Source organism: Tamandua tetradactyla, chromosome 1 (genome assembly GCF_023851605.1).
Source record: "Tamandua tetradactyla isolate mTamTet1 chromosome 1, mTamTet1.pri, whole genome shotgun sequence".
NCBI classification, from domain to species: Eukaryota; Metazoa; Chordata; class Mammalia; order Pilosa; family Myrmecophagidae; genus Tamandua; species Tamandua tetradactyla.
In genome coordinates, this window is record NC_135327.1 from 129,011,171 (window position 1) to 129,032,632 (window position 21,462).

A 21,462-nucleotide genomic window follows, 5' to 3' on the forward strand; every position below is an offset into this window, starting at 1 on the left:
ATATGAAGTTTTAAAATTCCTACTTACATGGTCCTTGATAGCTTTTTCAACTAATAACTTTCCTCTGCTTAAGCACACCTAAAAAAAAACAAACCCAACAATGAAACATACAAATACACAATCAGTTATAGTGTCTCACTGAAGAAAAGGTTAAAAAAAAAAAAAGAGAGAAAATAGTCAGAATAAGTAGACTTTATTTGTACAAGTCTTAATGGCTTAATGACAGTCAACACAATAAATGTACAGTAAAAAGTGATTTTTTAAGGGTCTTTGTGGTAAGATTTATTAAAAAGTTTGTTTCATCTTTTTTTGGTGGAGCAACTAAACTCAACTGATTAAAACCCAAGAGATTATTTCTGAAAATTCTACTCTATATGAAAAGCAAAATAGCAAGGTTCACTGGAATTTTGTAGTTATGATGAAATGGTCAGTTTACAAGTTAGTATAATACCAAATTGTATTTGAAGATTTAGAAATGGGAACAGATATTCAGAACACAGTTTTCACAGAGAATTTCCCTTTTAAAACAAAATGTTAGAAAAGACCGTTGAAATGCTATGTGCAACAATTAATGTTGTACATAGTCTCCTCTTTCCAAACAAGCACTCATCGAAAGAATGCATGAGCCTTCCTTGGTCTTTTCTTTTTCTATGTCTGTCTTTTTTCAAATGGTATCTCTTTTCTTTAATCTGCTTCTCTCTCAACTATATTTATGTAAGTTGAGGAGGAAACTTTACATGGTAGTTTTAGATAGCAAATTAATTATATTTCAATTTTTTAAAACTTTTTTTATTGCCTAGTATAACACATATACAAAGCAAAGAAATAAAAAAGCAATAGTTTTCAAAGCACTCTTCAACAAGTAGTTATAGGACAGATCCAAGAGTCGTCATGGGCTACCATATGATCCTCTCAGATTCTTTTCCTTCTAGCTGCTCCAGAATATAGGAGGCTAGAAGTAGTAAATATTTTTTTTTAACATCACAATCGACTTTTTTCCTTTCTTTTTTGTGAAAAATAACATATATACAAAAAAGCAGTAAATTTCAAAGCACTGCACGACAATTAGTTGTAGAACATATTTCACAGTTTGACATGGGTTACAATTCCGCAATTTTAGGTTTTCACTTCTAGCTGCTCTAAGATACTGGAGACTAAAAGAAATATCAATTTAACGATTCAGCATTCATATTCATTTGTTAAGTTCTAACTTCACTGCATAACTCCATCATCATCTTTGATCTTCCATCCCTCTCTTTAGGGGTGTTTGGGATATGGCTATTCTAAATTTCTCATATTGGAAGGGTCTGTCACTAATTACATTTCAATGTAAAGATAAATTAATAAACATTTTATCTCAGTCTCTTGCCCTTCCTATACCCAATTATCAATTAAGTTTATCCTTCCAAGTATCTTCCAACTTATTCTCAATGGAGTAGTAGGGATATAGATTCAATAATTCTAGAACAGAGATTGGCAAGCTTTTCCAGTAAAGGGCCAGGTAGTATATTAGGCTTTAAAGGCCGGTAAGTTTCTCCTGCAACTATTCAACTCTGCTTTTGTAGTATGAAAGCAGCCACAGATTAATACCTAAGAAAATCGGCATGGCTGTGCTCTAAATAAACTTTATTTAAGGACAGTAAAATTTAAATTTTATACAATTTCCATACCATGAAATACTACTTTTCTTTTGATGTTTCCCCCCTAACCATTTGAAAATAAAAACTCATGCTTAGCTTGCAGGCCATATAAAAACAGATGGGCTATAGTTTGCTGACTCTGCTTTGTAAAAATAAAAAGGTTTATTTCTTCTTTAAAACAATGTTATTTTTTAGTTTTAAGTCACTCTAAAAATTATCCCTAAATGCATAGAGAGTATGACTACTAGTAATATTAAGACAAGGCACACTTTCTGTAAGACAGGAACCTTATTAACAACTGGAAAGCCACACATATGTATATTCTTCTACCTAAGTGAATTTCGCTGCCAGCCTGCTCTTGAAAATCCTGAAATCCTCAAGCTACAGCCCAAGGGTCTTGAAGTATATTTAAGAGACTTACTGAGTCTGGAGCCTTAAATGAGCTTCCATCATGGCTGGGATGAGGTGAAGTTGTTTCTGCAGTATACACAGATTCTGGACTTGGTATAGGAGAAATTCTACCCAAGGATTGTGCAAATTTAGCTTCCTTTTTATTTGAAATAAGATAACTGATATCTTTGCTGAGAAATTCTTCAACTCGCTAGAGAAAAACAAAGTATTTTTCAGTCATAAAAGCCATAAACTGTTTCATATGCTAGGAATAATTTGATACAATTTATGAACTGGTGGTTTTTATATCATGTTTTTCTGAATCAAGAGGTCTGAGGAAATACAACCAAAGTTCCAACAATACAACAGATGTGCTAGATACTATTATTAGGTACATTAATATTATCCTCATTTTGCAGAGAAAAAAACTGAGGTTCAGAGAAGTTAAGTGACTTGCTTGAGGTTATATCAAGTAACTTGAGAATTTGAACACAGGTATTCTGACCGAAATCTAAGCTCTAAAGTAGCACTGTCCAGCAATTTACATATATACCATTAATTTTTTTCATGTTGATCTCTGCAATTACAGAGAATTATATTCTTTATTTGCACTGTCTAATATGATAGTAACTCGCGACATCTGGTTACTGAGCACTTGAAATGCAGTTAGTGTGAATGAGCAACTGAATTTTTTTTTTTTTGCATGGGCAGGCACAGGGAATCGAACCTGGGTTTCTGGCATGGCAGGTAAGAACTGTTTGCTGAGCCACTGTGGCCCATCCTTTATTTAATTTTAATTAAAATTAAATAGCCACTTGTGGCTGGCTAGTGGCTATGGGGTTAAGACAGCACACTTTAAAATCATTATGCTATAACACACTCTTGTTAAGAATTAAATGGCCAAAAGGAATCCTTGCCTTTATGACTGTCAAACTATTTGAAGAGAATTTCTCGCTAAAATGTTTGAAAACTGCTGCTTAAATGCATGAATTAATAAACTCATGTCCTAAAGTCAATGGTATTAAAGATTATCCCCACCCAGGGGCAACATGATTAAGTAGCAGTAAATATTATTAATCATTAAGCATTTTCATAATGAAAGATGTCTAAAAAATATTTTAAATACCTATATCTAATTCCTTCAGCATCTCTCAATATAAATGAAGACAATAATTAAGAGACGCAAAGTATGTAATAGATGAGTTAATTTCATCTAAGCATTAAACCAAATTTGTTGCTGGGACTAGAAGGCCATAGGTATGTGCAAATTACTACTTTCTCTTTTTTTTTCTGAGCAATGCTCATTTTCACTGACCAACAGTAAAGCAGGTATCCACATTAACTTTTCCAGAGACTACAAATCAACAATTTATATATATATATATATATATCACATATTTTCTTCATTTTATAAATAGGTAGTGCTATTAAGGCCAGAATTTCTAATTTTTCAACAGGAACCCAGTCTCCTACACATGTTTATTGGCCAGTAATTAAAACTAAATAGTTCTACCACCACAAAACTGCAAGGACCAAACATATTCATGGATACCAACTGTATAGTGTCTGCTTCATACTTTCTTCTGTGCTCATTCAGACTCAAGGTGTCACTAGGCACCAATTATTACATGATTAAAGGGTTTATCTTTATCCAACAAGGTAGAAAATAATGTAATAACTTGTATTAGGAATATGAAAAATATTTTAACAAGGTTAGGGTTTTAATAACCATTTATTTTTCAGTTCAAAGAAAACAGCCTAAAATTTGAATCCATTAATACTTTAGAAGTGTTTAGTATTAATTTTCTAAATGGCCTGTTTAGCTAATTTCCCAAAAAGTGACAGCCAAAATTTAAAATATGATTTGACTACTTCTATTATTTATTACTTAATTCCTTAACTTACTCATTGTTTAGTGTTTTTAGGAGTCTTAACCTTATTTTTGGATCCATTCTTTACACATTTACCTATTTTCTCACATTTTGTTTTCACGGTTAAAGTGTATTAGATTCTCAGTACTAATTATTGGGGTCCATCTGGGTAATTAATCTCTTCCAGGTCTTTCTTCTTTGAAATTTCTACTTTCCTGTTGAATTTTCTTACAAACTGCCACTAAGTTGACTTATTCTAATTGTTTCTTGTCAGGACCAAAATGTCAACACTTCATGTACTGGGAAAATAAATGTTGTAATATGAACCAGAAAATGACAGCTATCTCCACATCACACTGAAAATTCATTCATTATACATTTATGGTAAAAGGGTAAATAAGACACTCTGACCTTTTGGTGAATTGACCTAGAAATATCACACCTCCCTTATTCTCCACCTCTATACCTGAAAATTTCATTTCCCATCTCTCCCAGATCAGATTAAAACTCCTTAGCTGTGAATAAAATGCCCTTAACAATCTGGCCCCAGTATAATATTATTTCTTCCACTCCCCCACCTAAATCTTAAGCTTGTCATTACACTGCTAACAATTCCCCAAACAAACAACTACATATTTACATATTAAATATGCTCATTCCAGTATATTGTCAGGCCTCAAGGCTCAGGTCAAACATTATTCCCATTATCACTCCTAAATGCAGAGTTTAATCATCCCATCTCTGTTCTAATAACAATTTACACATATTTCTGTTAAAGCACTGACAATGTTATAGTGTAAATGATTCAAATGTCTGACGTTCCCATTAGACTAGAATTCCTAGAAGATTAGACTGCATCTTACTTATGCATCCACGGAATCTTAAAAACAGTGTGGGAATATGAGAGACAATGGTGGAAAATTAGTTGATGAATGAATTTCCACATGCTCAAATATTCCCCATTCTTTAAAGCCCACTTCAAATTGCGTCTGCAAAATGTCCCCTATAATTGCAAGACCCTCTTGCTAACATTCTATGTTGTATTACAATGAATTATATCCATACCATCTCCAACTAGATTAGAAATTGAGGGCAAGCCAGACATTGGACTCATTTTTGAATCCATCCAAACACTTAATACAGTACCCTGCATATAATATTCAAACATTTGCTTTGAAAACTAACAAAAAAATTAGTTTTACCACGATCTTCAGTCTAGTAGCATATTCTTAAATGTATGCCCTTTAAGGAGTAATTAAAAACTTATTTTCTGATGACTCAAGGTCATGATGATGAAACATAAAATATTTAACTCTCTTCTTAAGTTCATGATATGGCACGGTATCTGCCCTTACATCTTTATTCTTTAAATGCCTATGTTAACCAAAACTATTTGGATATGGACCTAAATATGGTTGGTTCCATGTCATTATAGATTTTTGTAACGACTTTCCTAGCCACTTTCAAAGACATTTGCCCATGAGGTCAGAATTCACTGCTGTGTTCTCAAAGACTGGGTTTCTCAGAGTGCACTCTTCAGATAAATAGGTATTAAGATGTTTTCATTAAGATTAGAGGAACTAAATTAATATAAAAAAATGTCCAATTAAATAAAAAGACAACACCAGTAATTATCTGAAGATAAATTATAAAAAGGATAAAGTGTCTAAGTAATCCTCAGCAATATTTAAATACAAAAGCATAATCGTTTCAAGGAATATCTAACTAAATTTGTATTTCTTAAAGTTGAATCCTAATACTGTTAAATTAGTGCCTAGAGATCAAAGTTCCTTTATAGTTCATATAGCTCTTCATGACAAGGTCTTTCTTTAGTGATAGAAATCATAGTGTACTAGAGGCAGAACTCAGGACTCGTCAAGATAGTGTGTGTGTGGGGAGAGATGGGAATTGGATAAAAACTTTTTAAAAAAAGAGAAATTAAGGAATAAACAATAATAAATTAAACTCAGTTGAAATCCATAGCTTTGGGGGAAAATTTGGAAACTGACACTCTTACCATGCTCTAACTTCAAAAGATTTGAAAAGTAAAAACAAAAAGGTCCCTCAATTGTTATCTGGGAGAGAAATAATTCCAAAATTTTTTTTTTCAGAAGTGCCTCAGGAACTGCTCTAAAGACTGGAGGAGAGAAAAAGAGGGGGCACAGGTAGTTCTAGCCTTTGCACTGCTGCTTTAGCTGGAATAGTTTCCTTTTTGCGGTTTTATACACTGGACTTCTAAATACAATTTTGTTTGAAGGGTTCCACTGCTAAAAGCACAAATCTAAAAGTCAATGATTTAGATCACAAGGGTTAATGGTGATTTTTCAGAAAGCTGTAAAATTACATCAAATAGCTACTTTACATCCACTAAATGCTGGTGGAATAGAATGGTGGAGTTGTATATAAGTCTGAGAAATGAGAGGTGAATCATGTTTTGATTGAGTCAGTTCCTTAACTTCTCTAGACCCAACATACTTCATTTCTAAAATATAGGGAGTTCTACAAATTTTCTAAGATCTTTAACACGTTAAGACACTCTTGGTATGCGGCACAGTCAGTAAAGGTGGCAGGCTTATAAAACAACCTTTACAAATGTCATATTGCCATTATGATTTGTGTTACTACAATGATACATGTGAAAATAGTTTAACAAAATAAATAGTAAAATAGTAACTACAATAACTTTTCCAAGATAGGAAAAGAAAATACCCCTCAACACAATTCCAGGAAATTTCTTGCCAATTCTTCAAGTTTCATTTATTCAAAGATGTTTACCTTGAGATACTCAAAGTTAAAGAGAATCTAACTTTTTAAACAAAAAGAATTAGGAAATAAACTAATAGAATCTGAATAAACTCACAAAAATTCATCCAATATTAACCATAATTCTAAGAAAATCTTAGAATTTTGGACAGTTTTCTAATTTCCTAAACATTAATCAAGTGAAAAAAGAAGTAGGCTTTTCAGATTCTTAATCCAAAATTCTGTTGCACTGATGACATTCATTCCTGTTGAGACTATTTCACTCAAATACAATTTTAACTCTTTGTGGTTTGAATTGGACTTTGTTGTTCTGAATTACCAATATCCTTAACATTATACTGGTCCAGACAAATGTAAACAGCTCTACAATAAATGCCATCAAGCAGTTCCTGCTAAGTGGAGGACACTCCAACATCATAATGAGAAGGTAACCAGTGTTGCAACTAGGACAAGGGAGTCTGATTTCTCACACTTTGGAAACTTGACACTAGACTATAAATTACAGAGATCTGAAAATTTTGCCAGGCTACCAAAGAGAAATTTTAGGCTTGATGTTAACACTTGGTTATAACTTTTCCAAAGCGAAAGTTTAAAATGATTACATTAGTGAGTATTAGTTATGAGTTTTTGCTTTTTTGTCTGTGTATAGTTTTGACTTACCCCTCCAAGATCTTTAATGTCTTTTTGCAGTTTTTCAGATATTGTAACAGAAGGTAAGTCCAGGTAAAATACTTTTCCCCAAAGTGGCTTATATTTGGATTTTTCTGGTTTGTTGTTATCAGTTTTCAGAGCCTTCAAAGAGGGTCTGTTTTTTTCATTTTTGACTTGGATTCCACCTGTTATTAAAAATGTTCAAAATTAGATCTTGTTTCACGTAAGGAGAAAATTTCTGCAGTTTTAAAAACATTTCATTGTATGATAATCACGGCATTGAGGAGAAAATTCTTTTAATTTTACCAATTTAGCAGCCATTTGCATGTATTTCCTAGTAGTATAACTTAGGATAAAGGCAAAAGACCAATATGCTTTTAACAGATGTCACACTATAAAATAATTATTAATTACTGAAAGAAGTCTTGAGTCAGGAAGAAATGTTCACTATATTTTGTTTATCAAGGAACAGATCTATACAAAATCTTTATGTAAGTTTTCTTTCTTAGAATGTAAACTCCATGAGGGTACTCACTGAACAAATACTTACTGAACATCTTCTATTCTGATGAATACTTTAAATTGGTGCTTAAAATGTTAAACTCTTAACTATGCAAGAATTTTGTAACCCCGAATGTCCTAGTACTCAAGGATTCAGAACTGTTCAAGTTTTTGTTTCACATACATACTGATTTTCTATATATTAAGAACCATTAAGGGCCACTTGAAAGAACCAAATCATTTTTTCAGACTTTCCATTGAAAACTGATCTGAGATCCAAGTAATTCTTAGAAGTTAACCTTTAGGATATAATCTGTCTGTAAATGGGAGGTTTCCATAGATACTAAAAATTAAAACTTACAGGTTTGAATATTTTATCAAATAAGTGACGGAGAAATGGAAATTTGTTTTCCTGTTTGTCCATAACGCTGGAAACAGGAACGACGTGTTTAAAATTCACACTTTCCCTCGACTTAGTGAATGAAACAAAATAAACTTAATAGGATCTAAAATCTACCCACAATCACCCAACCTAATCACGAAGCAAAAAACTACAAGCACATCAGCCTTCGAGCTTTCAGCTTCAATGGGGTTGAGCTTCTGTGGAAGCTACGGGGGGAGGGGGCAGCACGCAGCCCTGGCGAGTTCCGCCCGTACATTGTTTCCTAGTTTTACAGCCATCCGCACAACTAGGAAATTGGGGCCGCGAACAAGTTCCCTTCTGAACTAGAACCCTCAACGGAACCTTCCTTCAGGCCCCGTTTCCACGGAGAAGAGATGGACGCACAAGCCAGAAATGAAAAGAAGCAGAGGACTGGGCGGGAGAACTCTGAGGAATCGATGGTGGAGCCATCAAAGGAAGAGAGAATTAAAGGGACTGCGGTCGGAGGAGGGGCTTCGTACCCTGAAAATGTCCTTTGCTATGAATCCTCATGGCTCCGGAGTTCATGGCAGCCGCCCGGCACCTACATACTGGGTCTGGAGAGGGTGTCGCGCCGGGCGGCCGCGAAAGCACAGCTCCCCCGGGTCTGCTAACAAGCCAGCTGCCTCTTCTCTTCCGTGTGCCGCGGTCCCCACACAGCAGAAAGGCTGCGTCGGCGGGCCGGGCTTCCGGGGCAGTATCCGGATCCAAAGTGCGGAGGAGGAAGGGGCAAAGAGCAAGCGAGTGGGCCACGGCGGTTGAAGATTTGAAAACGCGTCACACGGCCGCGGCGACGCTCTTACGCGCGTCCCGCCCTCTCTCCCGCCGCACGCTGGGCTTCGCCGCGCGCTCGCCCCGCCCCCACGAGCCACCTCCTCACGCAGCTCGCCCCGCCCCCCACGAGCCTCCTCCTGGCGCCTCGTGCCCCGCCCCCACGGGTCACATCTCCGCTCACACCCCTCCGGTATTGCGATGCCCTCTCTGCCTCAGACCCTAGTTCTCCGTCCGCTTCTGATCCCTGCACACCCTTCTATAGTCTTGGTGTTTGCGAGTTGACTGAACCTAGTGGATGCAGCTACTGCCGGAGGCCGGCTCAGCCCACCCTTTAGGGTTGCCGGGACCTCCTGCCCTTCAGTCACCTCTTCCACCTGGTACGCTAATTTCCCAAGATTCGTATCTCGGAGGTTGGTGGCGCGGCGGCTGGGGCCGACCTCTGATTTAGCTTTTGGCTGCGGGGCCGTGGCGGTAGCCATGGCCAGGCAGCCGTAACCCCTGGCCCAGTGCGTCCGGAATCGCAGAGCGTGGTCTCCCCGCGGCCGCAGCTGACCCAGCGGGTTGGGGACGGGCCGCAGGGAGGCTTCCGGGGTGAGAGGGTCCCGGGCGGCGTCGGAAAGAAGGAGGCGCCTGGAGGGCTCCTGCCCTAATGGGAGCGCCACCCCAGAGCGAGTTCAGGTCGCTGTGTGCCCTTTGGCACATCTCTTTTGACCTCTCTTGTACACAGGTTTTTGTTTTCATTCCTTATGTAAGTTCATTTCATCAATTTAAAAAAGGGGTGGAATTTAAAATCTCAAGTCCAGCGATTGGGTCTGAACCGACCATTTATCAGCTCATGAGAGTTTGATTAAATTACCAAGTTACTTTAACTGTAAGTCTACTCATCCGTAAAGTGAAGATAGCAATGAGATTATGGCAATGATTAAATTAAAATTAAAATATTTGTGAGAGAGTGCTTTGTAAATGGGAAAATGCTTCACATATATTTTGGGGGTTATCTTTCTGTTTGTAAGATTTCTAAGGAGGAAGAGGGTTGTTTTTTCTTGTGCCACTTAGTATTCATTAACAACTCTTGGACATAATAAGCACTTACTGTTTTAGGCTAATGTTTGACCTGACAGATTAGGGAAATTAGTAAGCACCAGTGTCAATTTTTAACATATAGACGGTACATTGAAGCTTGCAGGATGGACTGTGATACTGTCAGCTAACATAATCAGGTTTGCTAACGGAAATAAGTATTTTGTGTTGGACAGGGTTAATGATGAAGGGCCTGGGGAGACAGTCTTGAAACTATGTTTTTTAGACCATTGGAAGTATTTACCTGTAACTCAGAGGAGAGGTCTGAGAGAGAGCCAGAGAGAGGAAGGGCTCATATGAGCCATCATATACACCAGTCCCTGATTCTCCTTCATGGGGTGATGTGTAAGGTTATGAGATCTTGAAAGTGGGGAGGAGGTGTAGTTTTAACCAACCAACATATTCAATATTATAAATTTGATTTGGGGGAAAAAACTCTTTCAAAATGTGTTACAAAAAGAATATAAGATTTTTGTTTACCAAAGCTTTAAAAAGTGAAAAACACTAATAGAAAATGTAGTTAAAGCTTTGGGAGGAAATGAAATTGCCCAGGAGAGCATGTGCAATAGAAACAGCCATGATGGGTGGCAGGTGGTGATGAAATAGTGACAGAAATAAAGACCAAAGAGTTTTGAAGAAAACTGGTAACAAAATTTAGCTTCAAAAACCGAGAGAATTGCAAACTTTGAAATCAGGTAAGCTTTTGAACCTCAATTTTAATCTGCAAAAAGGGGTAATAATCCTCAGAACTGTTGTGCGAGGACTAAATGAAATATTTTAGAAAATTTTATTATTGCATTGCTTGGCACAGAATGAATCAGAGCTAAGTGCTGTCGTACTGGTGAACCCTGCACCACTTCTGTCCTCCGCAAGAGAGCTCCAAAAGCTTAAGACTTGACAAATAGGCCTTTGATTTTGGTGTTTATTGCCATTGGTTGTCACTGGTTTCTATAATGATAATTTCAGTACCTGGTGAAAGTGAGTGCTAGATAATAATCTGTGTGCTGTGAAGATGGGTAGACTACACTCTTTCCCAAAACTTTATCTGTGTTAGGTAAGTATAATGATAGAAAGGGAAGATTGAGCCTTTAGGAGGTTTAAGCAGTATCAGACTACCTAGCTTTTATACCATAACTGGAAGGAGAGTAACTTAGTTGTATCCTATGCTTTACACATATCCTTGACTGCACTGTGGTGATAATATTGATATATGAATAAGGAGAAAGTCTGCTTTGCTGCATAGTGTTAATTTTGTAACCTGTAGCCCAAGGTTAATTTTGAAAACTATCGCTGAGAAGTGACTTAGTTTCCAAGCTGCTAAAACAAATACCATGCAATTTGTTGGCTTCACAATAGGGATTTATTGGCACATGGTCTCAGAGACTGAGAAGGCTTGCTTCCTCCCACAGTTATCTTCTGGCTGGCCAGCAATACGTGGGGTTCTGTGGTTTTCCGTTACTTGGCAGTGCATATAAAGCATGGAGGCATGTTCTCTTTTCTCTCCTAGGTTCCAATGACTACTGGCTTCTGACTGCTCCCATTTCCTTATATTTCATTTTATTTAAGGACTTCAGCTATATTGTTGAAGGCTTACCCTCATTCAGCTTGTGCTAATAACTAATAACATCTTTGAACATCCTATTTACAGATGGGTTCATACGCACGGAACCAGGGGTTGGGACGTGAACTGCCTTTTGTGGGGGGAAATAATTCAGTCCCCAACAAAATCCAAATCTTTTAGTAGTCACAGGAAAAAAGAATTTGGCCAATAAGGATAGAAACCTCCTTACCTGTCATATCAATTATTAAATCTCTTAGTAAGAGAATAAGGTTTATGTTAAAATACATCTTGGGAATGTGATATAGAGAGAGTCTTTCAGATGATGGATATGCCTTCAGGAAGAAATAAATGAATGGGAATAGTGTTATTTGTAGTAAATTTGGTTTAAGAGTCCTGTTAAGCAAAATTGGAGAATATTGAGCAGAATCATGGTCTAATTAAATGTGCATTTGGCTCTGAATCACGAGAAAGGAATTTCTTTCGGTAATGACTGTGTCGGTTACTAGTTTGATGACCTTTGATAAATACTACCCTTTCTATGCTAGAGTTTCATCTGTAAGTGAAGATAATAGCTGCTCAGTCTTCCATTGTGGTTATCAAATGAATCCCAGTCTACTTTTTCCATCTATCTACCTCATAGCCAAATATATATATTTTGTTCTAGAGTCTCAAAAAACTGATTTACTTATTCTTCTGAAATATTCTTATTTTCCTGTTGTCCTTTTTTTTTTTTTTTTTTTTGCTTAAGTCTCTCCACCTAGCTGGCAATTGTTCCTCTTCCTTATCCATTACAAGCATAGCATAGATTTTTCCTTTATTTCCTGCTCCTGTTGGATTCATTTGCCAACTACTGATATATTATCTTCCAAGATGTATTGTTATTTACTCTTTTGGTCATTTGGACATCCTGGGTTTTTTCTGAGGTTGAGTTCCTAGTTTTGTAGGCTAAGCATATGAATGGTTAGGACTGAGTAGTGCCTATGACATAGAAGTTCATATTTCAGGTGACACTGAGTTGGGAAACCAGGTAAAATCAATTCGGAATATGAAGTCTTAACACAGCCTAAGTGAAGGGTCAAAATGGAGAATATGCAAAACAAAAGGAGCCAGAATTTGGGAGTAGATCCTCTTGAGAAAACATAATACAGAAGCTGCTATGGCAGGTATAGGAGCTGTTAAGGATAATAAACTGGTCCAGAGGCTATATCTTATGGCCTGAACTAGATTATAAATTCCTTTAAGGTAGTATTGAGCACACATTTGATCATGACTGTAAAACAGTCTACCTACCTACTCTCCTTCTGTCTTTTCTTCCATATTTATCGAGCACTTACAATGTCCCATATCCAATGAAATTGCTTTACTATAAGACACTTAGAAGTATCAGCATGCAATAGTTATGCTTTCTTTTTAAAAAAATTTCCAATATTCATAATTGAGGTATAATTCACATGAGATCATCTGCATTCACTTTAAGCATACAGATTGATGATTTCTGGCAAATATGTACATCCATGTAACTGTCACCCCAATCAAGATATAGAAAGTTTTTGTCATCCCAGAAGTTTACTTCATTCCTCTTCCCGGTCACTCTTACTTATCCCATCAAAGGCAACCACTCTTCTGATTTGTATTATCATGGATTACTTTTGCCTGTATTTCAGCTTCATATAAAATAGAATCTTGTAAAATATACCTTTTGGGTCTGAATTTTGTATAACATAATAGTTTTAGATTTGTCATGTTGGTACATATTTAAAACTATTATGTACCCCAGAAAAGCCATGTTTTAATCTTGATCCAATCTTTTGGGGCCAGACCTAGAGTTTAGGGTGGAAACCTTTGATTGGGTTGCTCCATGGAGATTGACCCACCCAGTTGTAGGAGTAAGCTTTTGATTAGATTACATCTGTGGAAATGTGATATACTCAATTGTGGGTGTGACTTTTTGATTAGATGGAGATGTGACTACGCCCATTTGAGGTGGGTCTTAATTAGTTTATTGGAGTCCTTTAAAAAGGGAAACATTTTGGAGTAAGCTTAGGTACTTGGAGTGCCCACACAGAGATGCTTGGAGAACAATTGCTTCAGAGCCAGACAATTGGAGATGCAGAAATAAAATGCCCCTGGGGAAACTATTTGAATCCAGAAACCGAAGACACCTGCAGACTCCAGCCACATGCCTACCCAGTTGACAGAAGTGTTCTGGGCCCATTGGCCTTTCTTGAGTCAAGATATTTTTCTCTGGATGCCTTAGTTTGGACATTTTTGTGGTGTTAAAACTGTGAACTTGCAACTTAATAAATTCCCTTGTTAAAAACTGTTCCACTGTTCCATTTCTGGTATATTGGACACAACTCTGGGTTTTGTCTTGTTTGGCATCTTGTGGAAAGGCACATGGCTACGTCTCCTGGGCTCTGCATTGGCAAATGCCCGTGTCTAGACATTTGCTTTCTCTGGAGGCACTCTTAGCATCTCCAAATATCTGTGTCTGTCAGCTCTGAAGCAACAGTTCTCAAGCATCTGCATCTGAGGTTTCTCCAAAATGTTTAAAGGAATCTAGTAAACTCATCATGACCCACCTTTAATAGGTGGAGTCACATCTCCATCTAATCAAAAGATTCTCTCCTTATCTTTGTCATTTGATGCTTTGGATATTATTTGTCTAGGTGTGTGTATTTGGGTGCATACTCTCTGATATTCATTGAGCTTTTTGTATGTATAAATTCAAGTCTTTCTTTAAATTTGGAAGTTTTCAGGACCAAGGATCCACACTGGCAAGATAGGCAGGCTCAATACTGAACTGGTGTAGAAATGGGAGAGTGGGCAACAAAGGTGCCACAAGGAGGTTTCGCTGAAGCTTTGAGAAAGATGTTTCTGCCAGTTCTTGCTATTCTTTTTTTCAGAGCTTCTGTAGGATACCTGGCTCTGGAGCATCTCAATCTTCTTTTCCCCATTTTTGAAACAATTCTTGGTTGACAGTTTTTTTTTTTTTTTAATCACTTTAAAAATTTCATCCATTGCCATCTAACTTCCATGGCTTCCTCAAGAATTTAGTAATTTTATTGAGGATCTTCTATGTGATGATCACTTCTTTCTTGCTGCTTTGTGATATTCTGTCTTTGGTATTCAGCATTTTAATTATAATCTGCCTTGGTGGGGTACTTTGAATCTATCTTACTTGTAGTTATTTTGTTTTATGTGTATATTCATATCTTTCACTAAATATGGAAAGTTTTCAGTCATTATTTCTTCAAATATTTTCACCCTTTTTTTTTTCTCTTTTTGGGATTCCCACAGTGCCCTTCATCAGTATGCTTGATGATGTTCTGCATGTTTTCAGCCTGTGCTCACTTTTCTACATTCTTTTTCCTTTCTGCTCCTCAGCCTGAATTTTTGCACTTGTTCTGTCTTCAGGGTCACTGATTCTTTCTTCCAGATGTTCATGTCTTCTGTTAAAATACTTGTCTTAGTTTCCTAGCTGCTAAAACAAACATCATACAGTGGGTTGGAGTAAACATTGGTAGTTTATTTGGTCATGTTTTTGAGGTTAGGGGAAGTCCATAATTGAGGCATTGGCAAGACAATCCTTTCTTCCTGGAGATTTTCACATTCCGGAGTAGTTGCCAGTGAACCTTGGGTCCTTGGCTCTTCCACCCTGTGGCAATTTCTTTTCCTTTTTCCCAGGTTCTGTTGATTTCCAGCTTTTTGCTTCTCAAGTAGCTTTCGCTTTCCCTGTCCAATTTCCTTTGCTTTTCCGAGGACTTAGGCCATATTGGATTAAGACCCACCTTCATTCAGTTTGGACACACCTTAATTTATAACTTTTTCAAAAGTCCTGTTTACAAATGGGTTCACAGCCCCTGGGCAAAGAGTTCAGACCTTTTTGTGACAGACATTATTCAATTCCCAATAACACTCTAGTGAATTTTAATGTCAGTTATTTTGATTTTCAGCTGCAGAAGTTTTGTTTGGTTCCTTTTAAAAATTTCTGCCTCTGTTCAGAGTTCCTCCTTTTGTACATGTATTTTTTTTTCCTGATTTCTTTTAGTTCTTCCCCATGTTTTCTTTAGCTTACTGAATATAGTTAGAGAGTTGACTTAAAGTCTTTGATTAGTCTTTGCAATACTAATACAAATGGAATGGATTCTGTCACTTTATTTCTTTCTTTTGAATGGGCCATCTTTTTCTATTTCTTTGCATGCTTTGTGGTTTTTGTTGAAATCTACATGTTTGAATATTTTAGTGTGTTAACTGTGGAAGGTCAAATTCTCCCTTTTTCCCTGGGTTTGCTACATTTTTTTCTCTTATTGTTGAAGGTTGTAGTAGCCCATTTGTTTAGTGATTCTATTTCCAAACAATTTTGTAAATACTGTATTCCTTGATGCATATAGTCACAAAAGCATCTGTTCCTTTAGCCTGTTATGACAGAAATTTCCTTGAATGCCAAGAGCTAACAATAACAACAACAATAAAAAAACACAGGAAAGCACCTCTCTCAGTGTTCACACGTTAGCTCTGGTGGAGCTGTTCTTCAGCACATAGCCAGCTTTGCACTGAACCTAAAGAATAGCCTGTGGTGAAGCTTGCTGTCCTCTCAGGTCTTTCTCAGCATACGTCTGGGCAAGTATAGCCTCATAAATTTCTTTAGATACACAGATGCTCTGAATACCCTCTCTTCCCCAGGAAATTCACACTTTTCCTTCCAGGCTGCAAGTGCTCTATTTTATGTCTCAGTCAGATAATCTTTTGCTCCAGTTTGGTCCTGCTTAATTGTTCTCTTATGGTGTTTTAGTAGCCATGCCTACCACTTTTGAGTCCAGAGTGACTTCTGAAAACAGGGAAACAGAGATGAAAATCTTGGGTCAATTTTTCAGATTGTCACAAGCCACATTAGAACAGACATACATATACCCCAATCTGTAAAATAAGGTTGTTTCTGTTCCCTTCAGACCTGGGACTAGGGATCTGTACTAGGAGTACAAGCTAGTCCTGTGCTGAACAGTGACTCAGTGGAGGAAGGACGAGCAAAAGCTCTACAAGGCTTTCCTACCACTTAAAAAAAAAGATTAGAACTTTATTATAGTAAAAGTATAGAAATTAACCTAAGAGGAGATGCATAAGGCGAGGTTTGGGAGGGTCTTAATTGCAAGCTTCTATGTCGTCTCCATGGGGAATCAAGACACATCATCCTCCTGGTACAGTAATGTATCTTCTCAATTAAAGAAGCAGCTCCACCTGAGTTTCAAGTGTGCTGATTATATATGGGATCTTTTTCATAGGCATGAGTGGTAGAATAGACATCTATGTGTTTTTTTCCTCCTACTTTTAAGTTGCCTATTTCTTGATTCAGTATTTTCTTGGTTTCTGTACATCTTTGACTGTTTTCCAGAATTCTGAAAAAGTTGGTTCTGCTAGTTTCTGCTTATTTTTCATTGTTTCTATGGAGGGATGGGATTTGGAATCTCTTAATTTGCCTTCTGGCTTATGTCCAGTCAATTTCTGTTGTTTCCACCCAGTTTGTTATGGCAGCCATAGTAATCTAAGGCAGTACACATATACCATATTTTGTTTATATATTCATCTATTGGTGGTGTGTTAGTTGCAACCTGCTGGAATATGATATACCAGAACTGGAATGGCTTTTAAAAAAGGCAATTTAATAAGTTACAGGTTTACAATTCTAAGCCTTTAATATCCTATGAAAGGCATTCAAGGAAAGGTACCTTAATTCAAGGAAGACGGATGGGTTAGAAACAGCTCTGTCAGCTGCATAGTCACATGGCTGGCATCTGCTGGTCCCTTGCTCCTGGGCTTTGTTGTTTTCAGCCTCTGTTCCTATAGGGGTTCCTCACTTTGCTTCTCCAGGTCTGGCTTTCATCTCTTGGATTGCTCCAGGTTCTGGCTTGCTTAACATCTCATGTCAACATCTACTGGGCTCCAGCCATCTTCAAACATCTGTTATCTCTGTTCTCCATGTGTTGGGCATTTGTGTCAACTCTGCTGTGATGTTTCTGTCGGTTCTGACGCTTCTGTGGTTTCTGACTCTCTCCAAAATATTTCTTGCTTTAAGGATTCCAGTAAACTAATCAAGATCCACCTGGAATGAGTGAAGTCACATCTCCACTTAATCAAAGATCCCATCCATAATTGGGTGTGTCACATCTCTGTGGAGATAATCTAATCAAAGTTTCTAACCTACAGCACTGAATCAGGATGAAAAGAAACAGTTACCCCACAAGATTGGATCAGGATTCAAACATGGCGTTTTTGGGTACATAATACTTTCAAACTGGCACAGGTGGTTATTTGGGTGAGGTTATGAACATTCAGGTAAAAGATTTTCTTTGAACATCTGTTTCAGTTCTCTTGGTTATATACCTTGGAGTTAATTGCTCTGTTGTGTGGTAATGCTATGCTAAACTTTTTGAGGAACCACCAGACTTTTCCACAGCGGCTATACCATTTTTCCGTTTCTTCCAACAAGTGTACAAGAGTTCCATAACTTCACCAGTGCTTATTATTCTCTATTTTTATAATGCTATCATAGTGAGCATGAAGTGGTATTTCAATTGTGGCTTTAGTTTATTTCAAATCATTTGATTTGCATTTCCCTAATGACTAATGATGGTGACCATTTTTTCATGTGCTTGTTGGCTGTTTGTGTATCTTCTTTGACAAAATGTCTATTCAAGACTTTTGCCCATTTATAAATTGGGCCTTTTGATGTCTAGTTGTCAGAGCCCTTTATATTCTGGACCCTTATCAGATATGTGATTTGCAAATATTTTCTGCTATTCTGAAGAGATGTCTTTTTACTTTCTTGAAAGTATCCTTTGATGCAGAAATTTTTCAGTTTTGATGGCGACCATTTCTTCTATTGCTGCTTGTATTTGTGGTGTCATATTTAGGAATCCTTTGTAAAACTCCAAGGTAATGTAGTTACTCTTATGTTTATTTCTTCCATTTTGAGTCAGTTTTTTCTGTATGGCATGAGGTAAGGGTCCAGTTTTATTATTTTGCTTGTTTGCTTGTTGGGAATATACAGTTTTCCCAACACCATTCTTTTTGAATTTGCAGATGTTTTTGAGATAAATTCACATACCACATATTTCATCCAACATACACAGTGTCTCACAGTATCATCGCTTAGTTGTGCAATCATCATCACACTCAATTTTAGACCATTTTCATTGCTCCAAAGAAAAAGTCATATAGATGCAAAAAAAAGAAAACTCTAAACACCCATATCCCATATGCCCTCCATTATTGACCCCTAGTATTATTGTGGTACACCTGTTACTTGATGAAAGAATATTGCTATTACTGTTAACTATAGTCCATAACTTGCAATGTATAATTTCCCCCAGATGCTACACTATTATTAACTCTTTGTACAGGTGTTGTACATTTGTACTAGTTCATGCAAGAACTTATTTATATTTGTAGTCTTAGTTGGTGACATACATAACTCTAGACAACCCCTTTCAAACAAATTCACCTACGATATAGTACTATTATAATCCCAGTTAATGAGCTACCCCCACCTCTATTTATTCTCAAATATTTTAAGCCAACCTCATTAAAATTCTGTACCTATGAGGTAACTGCTCCCCCTTCTCTAGCTTCTATCTCTCAGTACCCTATATTCTATGTTTTAAGACTCTAAGTTTACATCCTCTAGTTAGTTCATATTAGTGAAATTATATAATATCTGACTTTTTGTTTATGGCTTACTTCGCTCAGCATTATGTCCTCAATGTTAATCCATGTTGTCACATGCTTCAGCACTTCATTCCTTCCTCATTGCTGCATACTATTCTATTATATGTATATATCGCATTTTATTTGTTCCCTCATCTGTTGATGGACCTTGGGTAGTTTCCATCTTGTGGCAATTGTGAGCAATTTTGTTATGAACATTGGTGTGCAAATGTCTGTTCAGGTTTTCTGGGTATATAACAAGAAGTGGAATTGCCCAGTCATAGGGCAGCTCAATATTTTGTTTTCTGAGGAACCACCAAACTGTCTTTCAGAGCAGCTGGACCATTTTATGTTTCCACCAGCAATGAATAAGTGTTCCTATTTCTCCACATCTTCTCCAACATTTGTAATTTCCTGTTTGTTTAATATCTGCCATTCTAGTGGGGATGAGATAATGTCTCATTGTGGTTTTGATTTGCATTTCCTTAATAGCTAATGAAGATGAACATTTGCTTTTTAGTAATTTGTGTTTCCTCCTTGGAAAAATGTCTACTCATATCTTTTGCCCATTTTGTAATTGAATTGTTTGTCCTTTTGTTGTTGGTTTGTAGGATTTTTTATATATACTGGCTATCAAACCCTTATCAGATATGTGGTTATGAAATATTCCCTCCCATTGAGTTGTCTGCCTATTTTCACCCTTTTGACACAATTCTTTGAATCCCAGAAGTGTTCAGTCTTGAGGAGTTGCCTCTTATTTACTTTTTCTTTCATTGCTTGTTCTTTGTGGGTATGAGGTCTGTGCTGGTTTGAAAGGATGTATGTACCCTAGAAAAGCCATATTTTAATCCTAATCCCATTTTGTAAAGGCATTCATTTCTTCTAATCCCTAGTCAGTACTGTATTTTGGAAACTTTAATTAGATTATCTCCCTGGAGATGAGACTCAATCAAGAGTAGTTGTTAAACTGAATTAGGTGGAGACGTGTCGCCATCCATTCTAGGTGGGTACTTGATTAGTTTACTGGAATCCTATAAAAGAGGAAACTTTTTGAAGAAAGTGGGAGATTCAGAGAGAGCAGAGAAGAATGACAGAGCCATGAGAAAGCCACGACAGAGAATGCTGCAGAACCACGAAGCAGAGAGTTTATCAGCCAGCGACATTTGGAAATGAAGAAGGAAAACACCTCCTGGGGAGCTAGAGAGGAAGCTAGCAGATGATGCCATGTTCACCATGTGCCCTTCTAGTCGAGAGAGGAACCCTGACCGTGTTTGCCATGTGCCTTTCTGCTTGAGAGAGAAACCCTGAACTTCGTTGGCCTTCTTGAATCAAGGTATCTTTCCCTGCATGCCTTAGATTGAACATTTCTATAGACTTGTTTTAATTGGAGCATTTCCATGGCCTAAAACCTGTTAACTTGCTCCTTATTAAATTCCCCTTTTTAAAAGCCATTACATTTCTGGTATATTGCATTCTGGCAGCTAGCAAACTAGAATAAGGTCTAAGAAACTATTATCATTAGGTCTTAAAAATGTTTCCCTATATTTTTTTCTAGGTGTTTTATGGTACTGGCTCTTATATTTCGGTCTTTGTTCCACTTTGAGTTACTTTTTATATACGTTGTGAGGTGGGGTTTTCTTTCATTTCTTTGGATATGGGTATCCATTTAAATTGACCACAGATCAGGGAGTCTATTTCTGAACTCTTGATTTGATTCCATTTATCAATTTGTCTTTGTGCCAATACCATGTTATTTTGACCATTGTGGCTTTATAATAAGCTTTAAAGTCATGAAGTGTAGGTCTTCCTACTTTGTCCTTTTTTTTAAAGGATGTTTTAGACTATTTAAGGCCCCTTTACCTTCCAAATAAATTTAATAACTAACCTTTTCAAGGCTTCAGAGTAAGTTGTGGGAATTTTGATTGATATTGCATTGTATCTGTAGATCAATTTGGATAGAATTGACATCTTAATGACATTTAGCCTTCCTGTCCATGAACACAGAATGTCTTTCTACCTAATTAGGTCTGTGATTTCTTTTAGCAATGTTTTATAATTTTCTGTGTACAGTTTCTTTACATCCTTGGTTAAGTTTATTCCTAGATA

General features: G+C 36.9%; 2 protein-coding genes across 6 annotated transcripts in view; one reads left to right on the forward strand and one right to left on the reverse strand.

Moving 5' to 3' along the window:
• DBF4 (DBF4-CDC7 kinase regulatory subunit) overlaps nt 1-9,080 on the reverse strand; it is a 32,097-nt gene extending 23,017 nt beyond the window's left edge. For 2 of the 3 annotated variants that reach the window (XM_077147752.1, XM_077147660.1), the window contains exons 1-4: nt 8,720-9,080; nt 7,325-7,500; nt 2,062-2,241; nt 28-78 (exon numbers count right to left, since the gene is read on the reverse strand). In XM_077147752.1, the coding sequence (XP_077003867.1) occupies nt 28-78; nt 2,062-2,241; nt 7,325-7,500; nt 8,720-8,765 (453 nt within the window). In that variant the 5' untranslated portion in view covers nt 8,766-9,080. Of the gene's footprint in view, nt 1-27; nt 79-2,061; nt 2,242-7,324; nt 7,501-8,719 lie in introns of those variants that run through there. The other variant, XM_077147839.1, reaches the window with a different exon arrangement.
• A 61-nt stretch (nt 9,081-9,141) lies between these two features.
• The window catches only part of SLC25A40 (solute carrier family 25 member 40), a 76,823-nt gene continuing 64,502 nt past the window's right edge, over nt 9,142-21,462 (forward strand). For 2 of the 3 annotated variants that reach the window (XM_077149177.1, XM_077149335.1), the window contains exon 1: nt 9,142-9,388. The gene's annotated coding sequence lies outside the window, so the exon portion shown is untranslated. Of the gene's footprint in view, nt 9,389-9,628; nt 9,760-21,462 lie in introns of those variants that run through there. The other variant, XM_077149247.1, reaches the window with a different exon arrangement.